This window comes from Medicago sativa, chromosome 4, assembly GCF_051527215.1.
Source record: "Medicago sativa cultivar Bolivia chromosome 4, Bolivia_mono, whole genome shotgun sequence".
NCBI lineage: Eukaryota > Viridiplantae > Streptophyta > Magnoliopsida > Fabales > Fabaceae > Medicago > Medicago sativa.
Window position 1 is genome coordinate 77,525,840 of NC_140752.1, and position 23,766 is coordinate 77,549,605.

Consider the following 23,766-nt stretch of genomic DNA (forward strand, 5'->3'; position numbering starts at 1 on the left):
ACTGTCATGTGAACTGTTAAACGTTCGCTTTCAATTAAAGGCATGCAATAGTTTCTTCAGTACCATTAATATTATTAAGAGATAAACGTACATACTTAGCAACTTTCTAATAATTGAAGATCAATTCAAAAGACAATAACACTTACAAAATGGACTAGATTCTCTCATACGCATTATGTTCATTTAAAAAGGCATGTTCATTTAAAAAAGTTAACTCTACGGAAAAATTGCTAATAGGAACATGGTTTCCACTAATTAACAAAATAGATCCATAAATTGAAAGATATAGCCTATAGGGTCAGTACATGAATTGATAGAGTATTGATTAAGTTTATATATATATATTAAATGGTATAGGTTGTAGGTTCGGTTGTCATTGTAAGTGGTTGTTAATTTTGTGCATGTTGGTAAGCAGAATATATATAGCTACTATAATTCCTTCAAATAAATATAGCTACTATAATCATAACTTGCGGGCATAAGAGATGAGAATGAAGATTTAATTAGTTCTTGATCAAAAAATTAAGAGTTAATTAATTGTAGTTTTATGCAGTCATATTTCTTTATGTGCCAGGCACATGGTCCCTACACTGAGTTGGGGCATCATAACTTGGGATCAAGAGGATATTCCAAATTAGCCTAAAGTTGAGAAAAAGGTAAAATTCTATTCCATATATAAATAAATAAAGATAATTGAAGCTGCGGAAAGCCAAAAAGGAAACGTGCACTAAAAAGGAAGTTACAACAAAAGATACTTTTCATATAAAATTACTACTAGTACCAAATAGCAATTGAAGTTGTATCAATAATTTCCAATGATAATGAATAATGTAAATAGATCACTCTAACAAGAACCTATCTAGCTGATTAGTTCCCTTATCATTGTACAGGAAACAAGCACTGAAATAGACACAATGCTACTGTAATAATTAATTAACCTGAAGAAAATAACAAGATTCTAAACTTGTACAATTGTATCTATGAGAAAGCTCAGCTGAGATTTGTTGCAGAAAAACTAGCTTGTTGTATCCAACATAAAGAGAAATTAAGCAGTTATACTATATAATTATATCTGTACAAAAATTCTAACCATCAAGAGCATCACCCATCTCTCCATATTGCACGGTCAATTTCTTTTAACCTTGTGTCAGGTTAGTTTACTTTATGCGGTCACCTTGTCTAGTGGGCACCACTACTCACTACTCTCTACAACCCTTGAATCATAAACTACCGCATTCATGCATTTGAAACATCGATAACACGTTTAAAATACCGAGTTTGAATTCAGATCGTCTGATATTGATCGATAGATTGAACTACTATCGATGTCCTGAATGCGTGAAAACATTTAATTAATCTCTCTGCTAAGTAAGTACTAACTCACCCTCTCCTCTCCCTTGAGCACACTCCATAACTCTCTCTCTGACACTAAAACTAAAGACGCACTCACTCTATTTTTTTCCCCTACTCTCTCTTTCTCTCATTCAAGACATTCAATGCAAACGAACCCACTCATAACGACCCTCCAACGGCATGTCTCTAACGATATCAAAGTTGTACCTACAAACAACGCAGAAAAGTTGTTAGTTAGTTAGGGTTCGATTCTGCCACTGCACAGAGAATAGATCACTGCTCACATTCCTTATCTTGTGTCACATTTTTCAAAATAAAAGTTAAAATAATTTATACTAGCTGGTAGTTTTATTATACTTACTTCTCTGCAAATCTCTTCTGTTCTTCCCTCTCAAACTTTGCAAAGAATTCATCAATCTCCTCCTCTCTGAACAAAGAAAAAAACATATAGGTAGCATTTAATGAGTGACAAATTTTTTTGTTAGAAAATGGAACGTGAAAATAGAGAGAGAAACTGAAATATAAAAATTACCTGAACGAATTTAAACTGTGGTTCGTTGAGTCTACCGTTTCAAAACCTTTAGTTTTCGGCTGCAAGATCATCATCACAGTAATTCACAAATATTAGTAAACTATATGTAAATAAATTAAATTAAATACGGGAATTAAAAAAGCAAAAATACAAAAATAATAAATAAAACAAAGGAACATAAGCATAAAAACATAAGACGAGAAAGTAAACAAGGAAAATGTTACAACAACGTAACAATTTTATCGAATTTGGTCTAAATGAAAATTATAACAAACCTCTGGATCTAACAGTGTAGTGTCGAGCTCCTTAACATCGTCGTTGGTTTCAGTAACCTTGCCGGAGCTTAAGCAAGTCAACAGCGGAGTATGATCCGAGCGAAACTCGTCGGAAGCCACCGCAGAAGCCGATGAAACAATATTTTCTGCAGCTTCAGCGAGCGAGGTTGGAAGCTGGGATTTCATTTCAGAAGACCGAAACTGCGAAGCAGAATGAGTAATTTTTCTTTTCTTGGAAATGGAGGTTCCGTTTGAAGAAGACTCATTCATGGCTACAATGGTTGGAGAAGAGCGTTTACAATCACCCATTTTTTTTTTCCTTCTAGAAATGTGTTTTTTTTTTGTTGTTGTTGCTATTTTGAGATGAGGGAGGGAGCGAAGTGGAAGAAGAAGGAGCTTAAAAAGAGAGTGATCGCATAGAAATGTTAACGAGGGTAATGATTACAATGGACGGTCCAGATTTATTTATTAAATAACTGTAGTAGGGAGGGAGGGTCCTTTTTGTCTCCTTGGCAGTAAACGGATCATAGGTGTAAAAAACGTCATTGCCATGATAACTACAAATCCGTTACGATTCAAAGTTTTAAGTTACAAATTACGTAAACTAAAGTTATAATATATACTTTATATATTTTAGACAGAAAAATGTATATATAAACATAAATATTTTGCATGCATTTTCTGTCGTTTTGCAACACCCCATGTGACATGCTTTCTACAATCATGACTATACACTTTTTTTTTACAAGGATGATAATAATACACATAGCTTTGCAATGCAATACTATCTTGTTTGAGCTTCTTTTTCTTTTATTCCTTTTAAGAAAACAAATAAAGCTATTTTCACTTTTTGTAAAAAGAATGAAATCTGTTAAATAATACTGTTTTTAACAAATTTAAAGTTTAAACCTGAAAGGCAATGATTTTGTCAAAAAAAAAGGGATAGGCAATGCTGTTAAAATAAAGTTTTAAAAAATATTAATAAAATAGAGAATTTTTTTAAAGAAGATAGAAAATAGAGAATTAAAAGTAAAATTACAAATTGAATTGTCTAGGCTCATTCATTTTGTTATAAATCATGTTTTTCTTTTTTTATATTTCGTAAAAAAAAAGTGTGAAACACGTCTTCAAAGAATTCAACGATCTTCAGAGCGGTTAAAGAATTTCATTTTATCAGCTTGTGTAATGTTATTTGCAAGCTTGTTTCTAAGGTCCTAGTAAACCGGTTGAGACCCATGCTTGATGATATTGGGATCGACCCTCTTCAAAGTAGTTTTATTCTTAAAGTATCTGTAGTCAAGCTTTGTTGTGCAATCTGATAACAATAATACATATAGACTATCATGTGAATAAACTTATGACCTTATCTCGCGTGTCCTGGATATGAGATATCAAGTCTTCTCATGTATATAAATATTATGAGTAATATTTATGAATTGACCCAGCATGATATATAATACTACATAATAGTTTATGTAAAGTGTCATAAGATAATGCCATATTGATAGTGGTGTATGTCATCTTTCAACCTGAAATCACTATGATCCTATTTGTGTAGGCAAACTGGCTTGCAAAATATTATCTGCTACTACTTTGATTCTCTTCATGTGGTGCACTTAGTTAATATATGCACACGACATTTTCATCATTATGAAAATAGATTGGAGATTATAGAAAGAGAGATAGGAATCTTACCCTCCATCACATACTTCGTGAGGGCAATGCTTGTATAGATATTTTAGCAAAATTGAGAGTTTATTTTTTGGATACCTTGGTTATGTTTCATGCGCCACCGTCGTGTCATTCTTCAGCTTTATTAGGTGACACTCTTGGAGTGTGATTTATTTTAGTTCTTTTCTTTTTCTTTTCTTTTCTTTTATTTCCGTATGTAACAAAAAATAAAAGTAAACATATACTCTTATGTTTTAATCGAAAGTACTATGAGAAAATAATATTTGAAATCTTCCTTCTAAAAACTTTAAAAGATGTTTTTCTTTACCGTTCATGTCTTATAACTTATGTCTTATAAGCCCATTTTTCTAGAAAAATCCTGTTTGATAACCCTCAATTTTTCATGAACTTATAACTTATTTTTATAAGTAATATGTTATAAGGTCATCCGCTATAATCTAACTTATCAACTATAAGAAGATAAATTGCAAGTCAGGAAACACACTAATTATGACCGTTGAAGTTTTTCTTTAGAGATGATGGTTGAAGTTATTATATTCAAATTCAAATGTTTGCCTGTTGTATCCCAAACTTGTACTATAGCTAGGTTATTACTTATTGCATATTATGACGATCCAGTTTAGAGTGAATGAAAACTCTGAGAAGTTCTAGGTTTATCCGGTAGAGCTTCTGTGACATCTTAAATCCCAATCAATAAAATAAGCAGGGGCAGCTAGCTCATGTTTTATAACAGCTTTATTACTGGTAGATAGACCAGAATCAAAAACTCAGGGTAGATGAGAGTAGGAAGATATCCTCTCCATTTCATATCTTGGTTTTTTTTTTTTAATGGCAAATACTAACAAATGTCTTAGAAAAAATCATTTTATTTGAGGCTTTCAAATTTTTATGTTATATATTTTCATATCTTATTATCAAACATCAAGAAGTCTAGTAGTTAAGTGAGATATTGCATTGCTCAAAAAAAAAAAAAGTGAGATATTGCACAATTTACTAAAATTCGAACAATAGTTCGCTATGTTGTGAGGTAGTTTAGTCCCTTCTACGAAATTGAATCTTTGTTGGTATTTTCATATCTTCACTATATATTTTAAAGTTATATATATATATATATATATATATATATATATATATATATATATATATATATATATATATATGAAAAATTAATTGATGTATATTGTACCTAAATATCAATATTTAAAACAAAAGTTCAAAAAGGGAAAATTATTATTAAAAAATCAACTTTAAGGTCTGATGATATTGGCTTGACACACCTTAGAGTGTGATCCTCTCAAAGTCTCAGATTCGATTCTCATCGGTGGTTGGGTATTTCAACGGTTAACCCGAATGATATTCTAGAGCATGCACAACAATTTGGGGGTTCTTTTGTTATTGGGAAAAAAATAGTTTGGTCTATAAGTTATTTGGTTGGCTACTATTTGGATGATCTGGAAGAAACGCAATGCAAAAAATTTTCGTAACACTGAGCTTTCGCTGGACCAGCTACTTGAGTGTATTAAACTTCATTCATAATAGTGGTTGAAATTGCATAACTCTCATTCTTTTTACAACTATCGCGCAAGGTGGTCCAACCCGTTAGTTTGTCTTGGTTATTCTACTTTGTAATATTTCATTTTTCTTCTTTTTGGCTAGTTATCTAAGGTTATTTGGTTGTAAACACTTTATTCTCTTTGAAATACTCATTGTGCGTCAAAGAGAGATTTTATTTATTATATCTTTTGACTTCGTAAAAAAAAGAAATTTAAGTATGATTTTTCAAAGATAGACTTTTATTAGCATCAGTCTCTATTCTTAAGTAAATTCATGTATACTTTTTCAACTTTCATATGATTTCTTTTTTCCAAACATATGTATAACATTTTGAACAAGAACATATGTATAGCATTATAAACATCTCCACCGAAATTTAGAATATTTAAATAGAAATGAATTATATTAAAATGAATTTTTAAGCAAAAAAAATTCAAGAAATATAATAACTAAGTTCAAGAAAATTTCAAAGTTTTCACATGGAGGAAATTTATGGGGGTTGTTGTAGCAATATACGAAATTTATTAAGAATAAGATAAATAAAGTTTTTAGATTTGGTTGGCGGTCATATAGATGTATGGAATAATCATACATCAAAAAAAAAGATGTATGGAATAATATTTCACAGTCTACATTCGTACCAGTTTTAACACGCTAGCTGAGAGAGGAGGAAAATAAAATAATGGAAGAAAATATAGTAGAGAAGGACTATACAAATGATTAAATTGTAAGCTTGTTGTTCACCGATAGAGTAGATGCACCATGTTTTGTTTTTTGTTTTGTTTTGTTTTTTTAGGTTACAATTGAAGAATTTTGTGTAATTTAATTATCAATCAATTAAAATTAATTAGTCATATGAACAAATTTACAATTAAAGTGAAAGTTAGTTTGTAGGTACCACTTGTATATTTACTCATTTGACTAATTTTGATTGGTTGATTAATAAATTATCCTAAATTTTTTAAAGGTAGTCTATACCACTTTTTTTATGGACGCAACACTTTGATAATTATTATAGGAAAAAAAATTATTTTTTTTAAGTTTATTGAATAACTGATTTATCTATGTAAAATCTATCATAGATTATTATTCAATTAATTTAAAAAATATATTTTTTTATAATAAAGACCGCAATGCATTTAAAAAGTAAATCTCCTTTTTATAAGAAAGACCGGTTGTGACAATTAAAAGATGAAAATTGATAACACGTCCTATAAGAACATTTATTAAAAAGTCCAATGAAAAAAATATTATCTCTATAATTGTATATATATTGAAAATTTAAAATGTGACCTTTTCTTTCTTAAACTTACCATTTATTTTTTTTAATCTAATTTCAACGAAATGGGTAGAAAGTAACAGTGACTTTAAATAGTCAGTCCTAGTTTACGTGGCTTATGTTGAAGTTTTCTGTACACTTGTGTTAATACTAAATGAGGGACTTGGATGAGGGTCGATCTAACTCCTTTCAAGGTGCTACTGCTACAAATTTATTGCTCTGTGTTGAATTGGTTGTGAAATTAACTTAGTAAAAACAACAATTTAACTTGGTTGTTGAGGAGAAAATATCATTTTGATCCAATTTGTTCATGGGACTTTATTATATGATGTTCAATTGTTGCATGAATCAATCCATATATATCCTTCATTCTTGCCCTTGGACATAAATTTAGGTATTTAACTTTTATACAAAATCAATCATGTACACTCCAATATCTATCTTATCATAAGTACATTCTTGAGATATAGAGGAGCGCATTATCTACACTAAATTAAGAACAACAATACTGAACACCACTTCTTAATTAAAACACACACATATATGGTTTTGTTAGAAGACACTCTTTATAAAGGTGTTTTTTAACAAGTTATTCTATAGACATGTGCTAAAAGACACCAACTAATTTTTATAAAGGTGTCTTTTAGCAAGTTATAACTAAAAAGTTGATAATCATACTTTAAGGTGTGGATTGTTAAAAGACACTTTCATGAATCTTTTAGCATAGCCCATATATATATATATATATATATATATATATATATATATATATATATATATATATATATATATATATATATGGGACATATCACATGAGAATGATATTTATATGTGAGAATGGTAGGAATAAATTGTATCCATTAATTAAAAAAGACAAGAATGAAGAAAATTGAATTGATTTTCCATGGCATATGCAATATGAAATAAGAATGAGTCCATGGTATATGAAGGAATTTTTTGTGGTATTCAATGAATATGGTCTTGCTGTAGCCATTAGCGAAGAAAATTGTGAAGGGAAGTGGGAGATGGTTCAGTGTAAAAGCTACAAAGGAAAGAAAGAAGGAATGACGATGGAATTTGAGGAGATAGAGAAAGAGAAGAAGAAGCACGTGTACCATTAATTGGCGGTTTTAATCTCAGTCTTTTATTTTAATCTAACGGTTGTAATTCATTCTTATCATTCTCATATAAAGATGTTATTCTCATGTGATACGGCCCCTATATATATATATATATATATATATATATATATATATATGGTAAACACTCATCCTCCTATCAAAACACCAGCACAACAGATGCGTGTTATCTATCAGTATCAACCAACTATTCTTGTTAATAAATACTTCCGTTAATATTTCTATTACACAACTTGAAAATTGTTTTTTTTTTTGAAGAATCAAAAATGAATTATATTACTAAGAACCACGTAATTGTTGAAGCACAAGGCGTGCCATAACAATCACGAAAAAATCAACATCCTGTCAAAATTACATCAAATTCAATTGATGCCCATACATACAAGCGGGCTCGACCACCAACTATGTGTACCAAACCGAAAGACCACATTACATGCTTTCAACCACCACAAAGTATGTGATTTTACTTTATCTAACAAAAGTGGTATAGAACTTTGACGGTTCCTAAATAACCTGTCATTCCGTTCATTCCATAAAGCCCACACACACTGAAGCCAAATCAAATGAAATAAGGATCGGCGGGATTTCAAGGCACCTGCATATTCAATAAATTGCAAAAAATGATCTGAAATAGCAAGAGAATCTACCCCTTCGACACCAAGCCAAGCCCGCACCAAAGGCCACAATGCACCGAAAATTGGACAGGACAAAAACATATGATTCACATCTTCAACATGCCCACACCCCGTGACACAAAACAGAGCCTCCACAGATATAATACCGCGATCTGCCAAATTTGATTTTGTAGGTAAACGATCCCTCAACAGCCGCCAAGCAAGGATTGGAACTTTTAAAGGAACCTGTTTATGCCAGATTAACTCCATATTTTGATGAACATGAGGTTGTTCCTGTGATGTCAGCATGTCATAAACACCACGAACAGTATAACCTCCAATCTGATCCGGTAACCACAACCACCTGTCAGTTTCTGTTTCCTGCAAAGAGACTGTTAGTAATAAATCCCTACACTCCGCTACCAAGCCCTCCTCCCACACCCATAAACGACGACGCCACTGCCACGCCCCCCACCATCCTCCACCCCCAACAAGAACATGTTCCTCACTGTGATAACTTTATTGACAGCTAAGTCATATAGCCGCCTAAAGCGCTCACACAACGGAACACTACCACACCAACAATCTCGCCAAAAATCAGTATCGGCTCCATCCCCCACCCTCCTCCTAACACAATCCGCAAACCAACCATTCCCACCCTCACCTATCCCATCTCTAATCCTGATTATCTCCCTCCACCACGAAGAACAACTCCGGCCCCCATCCTCCAAACCACCATCCGCCACACCATACCTAGCCACCAACACCCTACGCCACAACCCATCCCTATCAACTAACAACCGCCAACACCATTTCCCTAACAACGTAATATTAAACTCTCTCAACCTCCGAACACCCAACCCTCCATACTCTTTCCTCAAACACACAGAATTCCAACCAATCCAAGAAATTTTTCTTTTTTCCTCACCTCCTCCCCCCCCCCCCCCCACCCCCCCCCCCCCCCCCCCCACCCCAAAAAAAAATTATTAAACAAAGATTCAACGGAAGTGATTATACCTGACGGAGCTTTGAAAAAGGAAAGTGCATAGACAGGAAGCGCAGTCAGGACAGATTTGAGTAGAATCAGGCGACCACGAAATGAAAGGAGCTGACTATGCCAACCAGACAATCTAGATTTAATACGATTAACAACAGGCTCCCAAAATAATAACCGGCGCGGATCGCCCCCAATCGGAAGGACCAAATAGAGAAACGGAACTTTACCCACTTTGCAACCCAACACAGAAGCCGCTTCGGACAACCAAGAGGCATTAATATTGACCCCAACCAAAGAGCTTTTATGGAAATTGACTTTCAACCTAGTCATAGCCTCAAACAAAACCAGATCAGCCCTCAGTACACGAACATTAGCCCAACTTTTATTCCCTATCAAGAGTGTGTCATCAGCAAATTGAAGGTGGGACACTACTACTGGATTAGCGTCCCCCACTCTGTAACCCGTAAAGACATTCGCTTCAACCAATGCTTTCATCAATACATTCAAACCTTCTGCAGCTAACAAAAATAAGAAGGGAGATACAGGGTCACCTTGACGTAAACCCCGTTCAAGAGGAAACTCATCCGTAGGGCTGCCATTCACTAAAACTGAAGTTGTGGCAGTACAAACACATTCTTTAATCCACTTTCTCCACAACGTCGGAAACGACATGCTAACCAATACCTCCTCAAGGTACCCCCAATCAACAGAGTCATACGCCTTTTCAAAGTCTACTTTGAATAACGAAAGATCTTTCTTGGATTTACGAGCCTCATCTACCACCTCATTGGCTATCAGGATACCATCAAGAATTTGCCTATTTTTAACAAACGCAGATTGAGCCTCGGACACAACACTCCCAATAACCTGTCTCAGCCTATTTGCTAGAACTTTTGCCAAATTTTATAAAGACTCCCCACCAGCGAAATAGGTCTAAACTCGTTCAAGGATTGAGGGCTCTCAACTTTAGGAATAAGAGCAATGAATGTAGAATTTATACCTTTCGACAGCTTCCCATTCCTATGAAACTCAGTAATAAATCGCACAATATCATCCTTCATCTCGTTTCAAAAATTCTTGATAAATCCAAAATTGATACCATCAGGACCCGGGCTCTTAAAGCTGTCAGAGTCCCACACTGCCGACTTAATTTCATCCACCGAAAAAGGTCTGGTCAAGTTACCCATTTCCACACCCAAGAGTTTTTTAAACTGAAGATTTCCCACGCTGGGCTGCACCACTCTTGGAGAAATGAAATGATTTCAAAAATGCGTAAACACAGCTTGACGGACAGGCTGAACACCCTCCACCACCGTCCCATTCACCATGATCGAAGACAAAGAATTGCGGCGTCTTCTACTAGCCAAAACAGAATGAAAGAATTTAGAATTAGCGTCACCATCGCGAAGCCAATTTAATCTCGACTGTTGCCAACAGATACTAGTGTTAAGACGGGACAAAGCATGAATATCCGTCGATATACCGTGCAATTCACCAAGCTCATCCTCGGATAATTCCGTCTCCTCCCCCTTACTATCTAACTTTGCAAAATCTCAAAATATCCAAAGTTTATGACATGCAATCATTTTTTTTTTAAAGATAACATGCAATCATTTGATAAACAAAATTAAAGTGAGGGATAGACAATAATTAGTTGAATTAGAGGAGCTATTTATATTTTATATGGATTATTTTGGAGCACTAAATGTATCTATCTTATAGAAAAAGTTTTCAAATTATGGACTATTCTTACAATATACAATATTTTTTTATAAGTACAAACTACAATACTATGGAGAATTAAATTACCATTAAAAACAAATTAAACTTGAAAATTTATGATTTTGTAAGGACTAAAGACATATTTAACTCAATCATAAATCTATTTTAGATGATGAGTAGTGATAACAACACTCTCTTTTAAACACTCTCTCTAATACTCATTCTTTGATTAGCATAAATCAATGTGGGTTCTACGTTCTGATTAGCATAAATCAATGTGGCTATTTATAAAGTGGTGGGACATTAATTTCATTTAATAAGAGAGTGTTGTTTGAGAGAGTTTTGAAAAAAGAGTGTCGCTAGTATTTCTCTCGAATGACAATGTATGTTGTTACACTCTTACTAGATGTACTATGTTGTTACACTCTTACTAGATGTACAAAGTGAAAATTTTGTGGCTAACTAAAATTGCTTCTATAAAGCGCGTTTGTTTCTAAAATCCCTCATGAAACTTAAAAAAGTCAATGGAGCGAAAGTTCATTGGTTGGTTTGGCTCCTCTAATTGTAGGTTCTTACTTTCTTCCAAATATGTAATTTCGCATGCATAGTGCATACTCCCCTCTTAACAGATCTTCTTCATTTTTTCTTCTATATTTCATTGTCGAACATGCTAAGCCTACATTTAAGGATGAAGTGGGTATTGTTTGAGTTCCTGAATATTCATTTTATTTTTTAGGGAAGTTCTTAAATATTGTTGAACGTCAAAGTAAAATGGTAAGTGATATATATATATATATATATATATATATATATATATATATATATCTAAGTATGAATTGTTTAGGAGAATTCAATTTAAATTATAGAAGAAACAGTTTTTGATCTTCTTTTCAAACCGAATTTCAGATTATCAAAATTCTTTTTCCCGTAACCGTAGGCTTAAAAAAATGGGAACTTGATACTTTCATTTCAAGTTTCAATCCCTTTTGATGAAGGAAGTGACTTGATTGAGCAAAGCCATAGCATTCTCACAACTAGGTTTGAACATGTATGAAAAATATATTCTCATCCTCCGTTCCAACAACTTCTACAACACCACCCCAGCCTAGGGGCAGATCTAGACATTTGATATTAGTGTGGCAAAACTTTCAAAGCAACTATATATATTAACAAAGTGGACCATTGACACTTTAAACAGTATAGCAAAATGGTTTGAGTGACAGCATTTTAACATGGTGTTACAGGGTCGATTCCCTGCAACACCCTTTTTATTAATATTAATAATTTTAAAAAAAATCATTAATAATTTAAAAAAAAATCAAAATTGCAACTCATCAAGCATAAACCGCTAGGCAAGAGAGAAAAAAATGGGAAATAATCTGGTGTGGCAGTTGTGCCACACCATGTTTCACAGTGGATCCGCCCCAGCCACATGTTTTTTTAATCGGTGATATATTGGTAAAATATAGATTCAAATATAAGCCTGATCTACATTTTACTATAAAATACTGATTTAGATTTTAAAATTCGAATGTCTAGTTTACGCATTTTGTACTATCAAATTATAAAATCTAACACATACAGTAATGACAAAAAATAAGTGTGTTTAAAGCCCAGTGAATTAGATTATAGAATCTAACACAGACAAAATGACAAAAACTATCGGATTCTAAAATTTGAACGTGTAAAATATGTAAATTACGTGTTCAGATTATAGAATTCAAACCAGCAGAACACGTGATTTTTTTATGTGGTTTAGAATGCACCGACATTTTGTTTGGTCTATCACACTCTAACAATTTTTGTTGTCTATAACACACATAAACTTCTATAAATTGGTGTTTGTTCATTTTCATTCACACCACAAAACAATGAATTGTTACCCGTTCGAAATAAACTCAAACCTACTTGCAATTTACTACAACAAGGAGAAACACAATTTGTTCAGGATCAATGTTGATGTTACACACCTTGATTTGAAGGACTAAGTTGACCAAATGAATGGCCCTCTCAACTACGACGATACAAGAATGGTGGCCGTGTTGAATATCATTGTATGTTAATCGACACAGATGAACATGTTCGGTTCACCAAGATACAACATCAAGATGACGATGATACGAGAACCATGTTCTCTATATTTGATTAATATAGCTTCGAGAGACCGATCGAGTTAGGCGTTACCTTAGTAGAATATGTTCATACTCTTAGGATAAGTTTAATTCATCCTAGATACATTTGGTTAATGTCTTGCATTTTTGTCGTTAATAAAATAGTTAATGATTAAAAAAAAGTGGTTAACAACACACAATTTTAAGGTTAAGGAAGTAATGAAGTTAACTAACGATGCAATTCAACTTTTGTATTACAAGAATTCTTTCTTTTAAAAAAACGAAAAAATGTGTGTATAAATAGCAAGCAAGTTCTAAAAGACTTAAAATAATAGAATAGATTTGCACATAAGATTACTTGTTGTTATCTTCACTAAACACACGATACAAACATGCAGAAAGCATAACCTGATGAATAAAGAGGATGATAAATACATAGGAAACAAAATAAAGGAAACATGATCTTATAACACTTCGAGTCTTCCACCCTTATTGATAGAAGAAAACAGGAAACATGAAATTTTGATGATTTTCAAGCCTTTTTGATGAAGGATACAACTTGGTTAAGCAAAGACATAGCATTCTCACAACTTGGTTTGAACAGATGAAAAATATGTTGTTCATCCTCTGTTTCAACAACTTCCACAACACCACCCCAACCACTTTTTTCAAGCAATTCTTTGTAATACAAACCCCTATCCCTCAAAATATCTTTCCCAGCAACACAAACAAGCATTCTCTTACAACCCAACTTCCCCAAATCGGGATCATTAGCCGGGTTAATCAACGGGTCGTCAGATCCGGTCGTGGTTGGACATGTAAAACGCCACAAATTATGAATCTTTTCTACAAATTCAGCCATATTTGATTCTGATCCAATTGGATCCACACCCCAAAAATAAGGATGGATATAAACACTCCCTTCAAGTTTCAAACCATCCAAATTTTCCTTCCCAAACCGAATACCTAAATAGTGTGAAATATTAGCACCAGCACTATCACCTCCTAAGAACACTTTCTCAAAATCTGCATATTGGTTCAACCATTCATCAGAGCCATTTCCACCAACATGTGAAGCAACCCATTTGAGTGCAAGCCATGAATCTTCATGAGCAATGGGAACAGGGTGTTCCGGTGCTCTTCTGTAGTGAACAGAAACACCAATAACATTAGCAAGTGAAGTAACAGAGTTGAGGTAGTTATGGTAGTTTGGTGAGAAAGGTGTTTCAATGCAAAAACCACCGCCGTGAAAGTAAACAAAGACAGGGAGTTTTTGGGTTGGTGGGTGATTGGTTTTGGGAATGAAAAGTCTTGCTGAGATGTTATGTTCTTCGGAGATTATAACGTCTTTAGATTCAACGTTGGTTTTGGGATCAAGAGATGGAGGAAGAATCTCATCACCTATTAGATTTTCCACACGACCGTTTTTGTATACTCTCAAGATTGGGGGTATATCAATGGCTATTTCGTCGTTGATGGTGGAGGTTGAATCCATCGTTAATGGGTAAGGATTTTGTGAATTTCAGAGAAGGAAGAAGGAATGAGCAATGAGATTCATGAAGGAGTGGGTTGGTTTTGTAGCCACTCCACTAGCTACGTAAAGATATTTGAGTTGTGGTGTCTAATAATTAAACCCGCGCACCTTATCATTTTGTTTCCCATCACGTATGACGGTCAAAGATTAATAATTTTTAATTTGTAAGGACAGGATTTAAACAAAAAAATGTTATAATTACTTAAACTAAAACCATATTTGGAGCATTTTCAACAAGGGTTTCTTCATCATTGAGTTTCAAACACTACGCAACCTTTTCATAATTTATGTTTCCATTGGAGCACGTCTAGGTGGCAATCCAAGTTTCATAACAAGTTACAAAGTACCTTATTTAAGCCATCGTTCCTTATGAAAATAAAATTGATTATCGTTGCAATCAATCAACAAAAGAATTAATTAAGTTGGTGTATTTATGAGTTGCTTAAATATGCACTATTGGATTGGAGTAAAAATATTCTAGGTTGTATAAATGTGATGGGGCACAATGAAGATCACTAATGGTGTGTTTGGAATCACGGCCAGAACACCTTTTGCGCTTCCCTAGGCACTTCTCACCGTGATTTAAAGAAGCTTGAAAAGCCAGCTTCTCCTCCAACGTGGGTATTTGCCGCTAAAGTGATAAATCAGCCGCTTACACAAACATGCTATAAATGAGAGATAAATTACTCATTATGATTTACTTAGATTATGTCTATCGAAGATGCTCTTAAACTTTTGTTGTATCATTACTTCAATAAGAGAATGATAAATAAAAAAAGGAAATATTAACTGATGCCCTCAGGGACATTAGTTAAAAAAGGAAATATAGTAATCTCGTATTAGAATTTGTGCGTTCAACTCCTTAAAAATGGTAGCTAAGATGCTATGCAACCTCAAACTGTATTAAGATGCAAAGTACACAAGGATCGAAGGGCACTAGGCCAAAACTTCAAAGATCAAGTTCAAAAGCTATAAATAGGCCAACATAGTTAGTTCCTTATTTATATAACTATCTCTAATAAACAAAGGAGCTTCTTGCCAATATCTAATAAAATTCAAAGTTTAATCATGATCAGCAGGTAACTCAGCAACTTGATTCTCTTCATATGTTGATTAGATTCCAAGGAATCAGATTATATCCTTTGAAGCCAAAACCACCAATGAGGAATCAGTCTCTATCCAAGTGTTGTTACAATGCTTCTGATAAGTTATTTCTATTGATCTCAAACTACAAAGCTCTGGTTGATAGGAAGAAGTTATGCCCAAAGGTTCAGTAAAGCAGCATAAAGCATTAGTATTATGGTTTCTGAAAGGACACACAAAATGACTTCTCGATTTTAATTGTCACATTTAGGTTGTGAATTGTTCTTAAAAAAATTAGGCTTAATTACACATTTGGTCCCTTAATTAATTTTCAGGTTTCGTTTTGGTCCCTTAATTAATTTAATTAACAAAAGTTTCATTTTGGTCCTTTAAGCGTGCTTCTGTTAGTCAATTTAGTCCCTCCCCGTTAATTTTAAAATGAAACCATTGAATCATGCAAGTTTGTAATATCTTAAAGTGAACCATCAACACTTAATCCATTTTTCTTTTCTTCTTCTTCCCCTCTCTTCTTCATCATCTTCATAGACCTTCATCAAAATATACCAAAAAAACAAAAAAACAAAAAAATTGAAATTCAATAAAACATAAACTCACAATCAAATTTACATTCAATACAAATTTGTGGGACCAAAATCTTCAAGTTGAAACTGAAATTTTCAAATTCATCTTCAAGTTGGACCCTGATCTCTCTAATATTCAACAAATCATTTCTCCTCTTACCTCGACTGAAGGATGGAAAAACCACGATAATCCCCTTCCTCCCTCTACACGGTGTTGCTTCTGCTTTGTTCTAGATCATCCGGTGCGTATTGATTTACTGATAAGGGGGCAAGAGTGTCGGCCAACCGGTCTTGCATTCCTTTGCATTTCTCATAGGGGTGGGCAAAAATAACCAAAAACCAATTCGAACCGGTTAACCGAACCGAACGGTATCAAAATTAACTGAACCATTTAACAAAATCTCGAACCGAACCATTATTTTGATAACAATTCACTAACTGAACTGAACCGTTAGTAACCACAATTATCCGAACCGAACCGAACCGAACCATTAGCCATATCTATTTTAAAAACAGCTTATTCAAAACAACTTATTTTATGCAAAACAACTTATTTTAAAAAACAGCTTATTTTAAAAAAAAACTTATTCAAAACAGCTTATTATAAAAACAACTTATTTTAAGCAAAACAACTTATTATAAAAAACAGCTTATTTAAAAAAAAGCTTATTTTATGCAAAACAACTTATTTTTAAAAACAGCTTATATAAAACAACTTATTATATAATGTTTCAAAACTTAAAGATTATTATGAAATGTGTCATTTTGTATGTCAATTTGATTAGCATTATAATGTGCAGTTGCAGTAATTGTAGAATTTAAAGATTATGTACCATAAGTGTTGCAAATAGGTCATTTAACCGTAAAAATGTATCGTTGAACTAAAAAATTTATTCTTAGTAAAGTTACAAATACAATTTTTTTGTAATGATCATTGAATTATAAAATTCTTTCCGTGCATTAAAGCATTGCTCACGCCCGTTGAATTTATTTTGCTGCTTCACATGCTAAACTTTGAGTATAAGCTTAGCTTTGTCGTGCATCTGTAGTTTCCACTCTTAAGATAAGAAGCCTCTGCAAACATCACTCGTTAAAAACGTCAAAATATTTGTTAAGAGTTTAAATTGCACCACTATGCTAAATTCAACTAAATATTGTTCCAAACTAAGTAGTTTTTAAAATAAGTTGTTTTTTAAAATAAGCTGTTTCACAAAATAAGTTGTTTTTAAAAAAAAGTTGTTTTGCATAAAATAAGTTTTTTGAATAAGCTGCTTTTTAAAAAGAGATCGTACTAAGTTGTTTTTCATAAAATAAGCTTTTTTTGAATAAGATGTTTTTTAAAATAAGTTGTTTTGCAAAAATAAGCTGTTTTTAAAAATAAGTTGTTTTGCATAAAATAAGTTGTTTTAAAATAAGCTGTTTTTTTGAGAGAAGTTTTGCATAAAATAAGCTGTTTTTTTTTAAAAAGAGATAGTAATAAGTTGTTTTGCATAAGATAAGTTGTTTTGAAGAAATAAACTATTCTAGATTTTAATTTTAATTTGTTATTTTTTTTATAAAAGTGGTTTTATTCATTGGATAAAAAATATTTGTTTTGGTTCGGTTCGGTTCGGTTAATAGATAAGCAAATGGTTAACCGAACCATAACTTTGGTTCAGTTTGGTTACTTCCAAACTTTAAACGGTTCGGTTCAGTTTTTCCAAACCATTTCAGCAATTTGGTTCAGTTCGGTTCGGTTTTGATGGTTAACTGAACCATGCCCATGTAACACCCCGTTCTCCCAACAACGTAATATTAATAAATAAAATCAGAGTAATCACACAACGGAGTGTCACGCTACTTTTCAAAATTTCATAAATAGAAAATATCTAATTATTTAAATACCAACATTTAGAATATCTTAATAAACTGCAGCGGAATAGTTCTTTAAAAATATACTTTCAACCAAATCCTACGTCAACGATATTATTGGCACAAGGCCTCAACGTAATAGACATTATCCTCAACAATAATAAATCCAACAACGAGGTCTTTTCAAAATATGATACATAAAAGAAATGAAGAAGACATTCGTGACGATCCCCATCCTAATATGTATCAGAGCCCTAGACACTTGAGCCAATCAACCTACAAGTCATCATTACCTGCACATTACCCACGGTCGAGGCAACATATACGCAGAAGGGGTGAGATACTTATCCAATAATAATAATATATAATTCATCAAATTAATGAAACAACGAAGCATATCACAACAGGCATCATTAATAATGTATATAAATAAATACATAAGCAACAACATAATTATTTTCAGCAACAAGATACAACAACAACAACGTTATCCACAACGACACCGATAACTCGACTATTCAACAACGACAACAACTCGACAATTCTACAACGACAACAACAACCCAACAATGCTACGACAACAACAACTAATGCATCATGCAGGTGGTACCAATCTACGCGCGTTGAATGCTAAGCATTCCAGGGCATAAGCCCCCAACAAATTGGATGGTTAAAGCATCCCAGGGCATAAGCCCCCAACAAATGAATGATAAACATTCCAGGGCATAAGCCCCCAACGGTTGAATGATAAACATTCCAGGGCATGAGCCCCCAACAGATGTGAGTATGCAATTGGACTCAACTTGTGTATATCAACATACAACTTCAACAACGACTACAACAACAACATATGTGCCTAAAACATTTATGACACACTCCCCAACTTCGACATCAGATGATACAACAACGTCAACAACGGAAACCAACAACATAGCATATATATAAATCAATTACATTCATCTCAAAGTCTAAAACATCCCCCAAAAGCAATTAAGTTTTGATCAATAGAACATAATTCAAATATCCATAAAACACCTCAACTAAATCCCTAACACTTAAGTTTGAAGTTGGGAAACCAACCATAAGTTTTTGGACTAACTTGGGATTAGTTATGCTAAGTTTTCTTAAGGTTTTCTGAAGACCCACCTGGACTATTTTTATCATAACTCAAAAACTATGAATCATTTTCATGTCAAACTAAAACCATTAGAAAGCTAACTCAAATATCTACAACTTTTATGTTTACACCGAAAGTTAATTCAACACGGAAAGGGGTGAAAAAGACACAAGAACGCAACAATCGAAGTTCTGACAGCACGCAACGAAAACACAACAAGCAGTCACCCATGAGGGGCTGCCTTGCTGCGCCCAGGCGTGGGAAGGCAGTAGCCCACCTGCGACGCAGCTCTGTGCAGTCCCATTTTTTTCGGTTTCATCGTTTCGTCCGTAAAAACCTAACCGTTACTCTGAATCCGATTCCGTTTCCGCCTACGCGTTCTATTCGACAAATCCTATCATATTTTACTGAAAAATCATATTTTTAAATCTCCAAAACAGCTTATCCTAGAATCACTTATTTCTCAAAAACACTTAAAATCACTTTTTCTCAGAATTTCAACTTTTCATCAACCCAATTTCTGATCACCCAAACCCCCAAATGATTTGCAACAATGTTTGTAGGTTCTATGGGAAACATAGCAGTCAAAACAACATAGAAAACATGCATTCTCAACATAATTCATTTCATTATAGCAACCTAGCATAACTTGCTAACCCTAAATCAAGAACACAACAATTCATCAAATTTCAGAGTTATACATATTATTAGTGAAAGGAATCCCACCCTTACCTTATCTCAGCAAATTCTACAGCAAAAATGGTTGGATTCTCTCTTCCTAGCTCTTCTCCTAGCTTCCTCTTCCTTCTCTCAAAACCAGTTTCTAAAGTTTTTTACGTGAAAATGCTTCTGCCTCCTTTTCTTTCTTTTTTTCTCCCAAAAACTATAACCTCCCCTCTTTTCATTTAACTCCCACTAAACTCACATAATTACTATTTAATTCCCTTTAATTAAAATAAATAATAATTCTATATTATTTCTATTTCTCATATTATTTCATCAAATAATAAAACAATATTCATTCAAATAAAACACAACTCCTTAAATCATATAATAAAATAGAATTACACCATATATCACATAAAATCACACAAAACATATATTTCACATGAAATCACACACACACACACACACACACACACACACACACACACACATATGTATATATATATATATCAAATAAAGTCATATAAAAATATTCACACATCTACTAAAAATAATTAAATAAAAATGGGGCGTTACAGCCCACCCTTAATTTCTCATGTTCCTCCTGTTTTTCTAGTTTTTTCAACACTCTCGCTCCATTTATTATTTATCGATTTCCCCTTTATTTCTCTGCCTTGCAGACAACATAGATACACTTCGATCATCGTAAAATTTGAGCCATGTATTTCAATTCCCATCTTCTGTTTTGAGATAGCCCAATCCGAGTTTCTTTTGGAGAGATCCATTTAAGAGTTTTAATGAAAGTTTGATTGTGAGTTTATGTTTTTATTGAATTTCAATTTTTTTATGGTTTTTTTGGTATTTTTTATGATGGTCTGTGAAGATGATGAAGAAGAAGAAGTAGAAGAAGAAGAAGAAGAAAAGAAAAAAGGATTAAATGTTGATGGTTCCCTTTAAGATATCACATACTTGCATGATCTAACGGTTTCTTTTTAAAATTAATGGGGAGGGACTAAATTGACTAATGGAAGCACATTTAAGGGACCAAAACAAAATTTTTATTAATTAAGGGACCAAAACGAAACCTGAAAATTAATTAAGGGACCAAATGTGTAATTAAGTCTATACAAAATATGTGAGTTTAAGTGGTTAATGAGCTTCACCAAAAGAATATATTGATGTTGTAGAATATATTGATTTGAGAGAAGCAAGTTCAATTCATGGTGAAATAGTTCTTAAGCAGACTTTACTTACCTCTCGATCGAAGTGTTTCACTAAATGATACTAATTTTACGAGAAAAATCAACTCAGCTAAAAATAAGAGTATATTAGTGGAGACAAATAATAAAGTGTTAAATATGTTTTTGTCCCTATAAATATGTCAACTTTTCTTTTTAGTCCCTCTAAAAAATTTCTTCAATTTTTAGTCCCCCAAAAGTTTTCCATCTTTACTTTTGGTCCCTCATTTCAAGTCATCTGTAGAATTCATATTTTTGAATAAAATTTTGCAGAAAAATTCATAATACTATAAGAATCTCTAAAAAAAAGATTTTTTTTTTTAACAAAACATAAATTAAATATGAATTTTTATATTGTTGGCGGTTAAAAATTCATTTTTAATTTAAGTTTTCTTAAAAAAAAAGTTAATAATTTTTTGGAGATTTTTATAATATTCTACACAATTCCATTAAAAAATACAAAAAATTAACTTCAAAATAGAGACCAAAAGTAGTGATCGAAAATTTTATAGGGGCTAAAAGTTGAAGGAGAATTTTAGAGAGATTAAAACGAAAAATTAATATATTTATAAGGATAAAAAACGTATTTAATCAAATAATAAATGTTGCATTGATATTTTAAAAGGGAAAAAATGTAGGTGACAGAAAAAAAAAGAAGTTAAAATTAGATAGATTCCTTAAAAAAAATAGAAAAGATAGATGGAGTATTAAATAAGAAATTATTGATTTATTTAATAGGAAACTATTGATTTTTCTGTCTAAAAAAACTATAGGAACTAATGATGAAAAACAAACACTAATAGGAAAAAATTGATTTATTTTTTATTTAATAGGAAATATTGATTTTTTTCTAACAAACTATAATGATGAAAAACAAACACTAATAGGAAACAATTGATTCATTTTTTATTTAATAGGAAATTAATATTTCTTTTTAGGAAACTATTGATTTTTCTCTCTAACAAAACGATGGGAACTAATGATGAAAAAGAAATACAAATAAGAAACAATTGATTCTTTTTTTTTTTTGTTGAAGGAAATTGATTTATTTTTTATTTAATAGGAAATATTGAGTTTGAGGAAAATATTGATTTTTCTTCTAACAAATGATAGGAAACTAATGATGAAAAACAAACAATTACTAGGAAACGAAATGATAAGGTGTACTGCACCACTCAACTTAAATATCCCTCTATGTGGCTACAAAACCAAACTCAAACTTCATGATTCTCAATTCCCATTCCTTCTTCTTCCCCTTAACACTTCCTCTTCATAAATCATCAAAACCCTTTCTCCCTTCTCTGAAACTGCGAAGAAAACCCTTATCAACCATGGATTCAACCTCCTCCACCATCGACGATGAAGTAGCCGTTGATCTAACCCCAGTTCTTAAATTATACAAAAGTGGTCGTGTTCAGAGACTTGCAGGTACGGAAGTTCTTCCTCCATCTCTTGATCCTAAAACCAACGTTGAATCTAAAGATGTTATAATCTCCAAAGAACATAACATCTCAGCAAGACTTTTCATTCCCAAAACCAATCACCCACCAACCCAAAAACTCCCTGTTCTTGTTTACATTCATGGTGGTGCTTTCTGCATTGAAACACCTTTCTCACCAAACTACCATAACTACCTTAACTCTGTTACTTCACTTGCTAATGTTATTGGTGTCTCTGTTCATTACAGAAGAGCCCCTGAACACCCTGTTCCCACAGGTCATGAAGATTCTTGGCTTGCACTCAAATGGGTTGCTTCACATGTTGGTGGAAATGGCTCTGATGAATGGTTGAATCAATATGCAGATTTTGAGAAAGTTTTCATAGGAGGTGATAGTGCTGGTGGTAATATTGCACACCATTTAAGTATTCGGGTCGGGAAGGAAAATTTGGATGGTTTGAAACTTGAAGGGAGTTTTTATATTCATCCTTATTTTTGGGGTGTAGATCGAATTGGTTCAGAACTGAAACAAGCTGAATATATAGAAAAGATTCATAATTTATGGCGTTTTGCATGTCCAACTACGAATGGATCCGATGACCCGTTGATTAACCCGGCTAATGATCCGGATTTGGGGAAGTTGGGTTGTAAGAGATTGCTTATTTGTGTTGCTGGGCAAGATATTTTGAAGGATAGGGGTTGGTATTATAAGGAATTGCTTGAGAAAAATAGTTGGGGTGGTGTTGTGGAAGTGATTGAAACAGAGGATGAGAATCATGTGTTTCATATGTTCAAACCAACATGTGACAATGCTGCGGTTTTGCTTAACCAAGTTGTTTCCTTCATCAAAGGTGCTTGAAAATATCAGTGTATCATGTTTTAGTTTGTTTTGTTTTCTGTGTATGGATTCCTTTCTGCTATGTCTAGTGATAGATAAGATCCAGTTAAGGAAAATAAAAATAAAAATTATGGGCTTGTTTATTTTTTAAA

At 32.9% G+C, this 23,766-nt stretch overlaps 1 protein-coding gene and 2 pseudogenes across 3 annotated transcripts; 1 reads left to right on the forward strand and 2 right to left on the reverse strand.

The window, feature by feature from the left end:
• Nucleotides 1-739: 739 nt before the first annotated feature.
• On the reverse strand, nt 740-2,572 carry LOC146932146 (uncharacterized). The gene is made up of 4 exons (XM_085703777.1): nt 2,161-2,572; nt 1,886-1,944; nt 1,715-1,780; nt 740-1,560 (listed from the first exon to the last, which is right to left on the reverse strand). The coding sequence occupies exons 1-4, from the start codon at nt 2,467-2,469 to the stop codon at nt 1,494-1,496; spliced, it is 501 nt and encodes a 166-aa protein (XP_085559903.1). The 5' UTR covers nt 2,470-2,572; the 3' UTR covers nt 740-1,493.
• An 11,037-nt stretch (nt 2,573-13,609) lies between these two features.
• On the reverse strand, nt 13,610-14,916 carry LOC146932147 (putative carboxylesterase 12 pseudogene; annotated as a pseudogene). Its single transcript, XR_015006944.1, has one exon. The product of XR_015006944.1 is annotated as a putative carboxylesterase 12 pseudogene (transcript).
• Nucleotides 14,917-22,548: 7,632 nt separating this feature from the next.
• LOC146932148 (putative carboxylesterase 12 pseudogene) lies at nt 22,549-23,766 on the forward strand (annotated as a pseudogene). Its single transcript, XR_015006945.1, has one exon. The product of XR_015006945.1 is annotated as a putative carboxylesterase 12 pseudogene (transcript).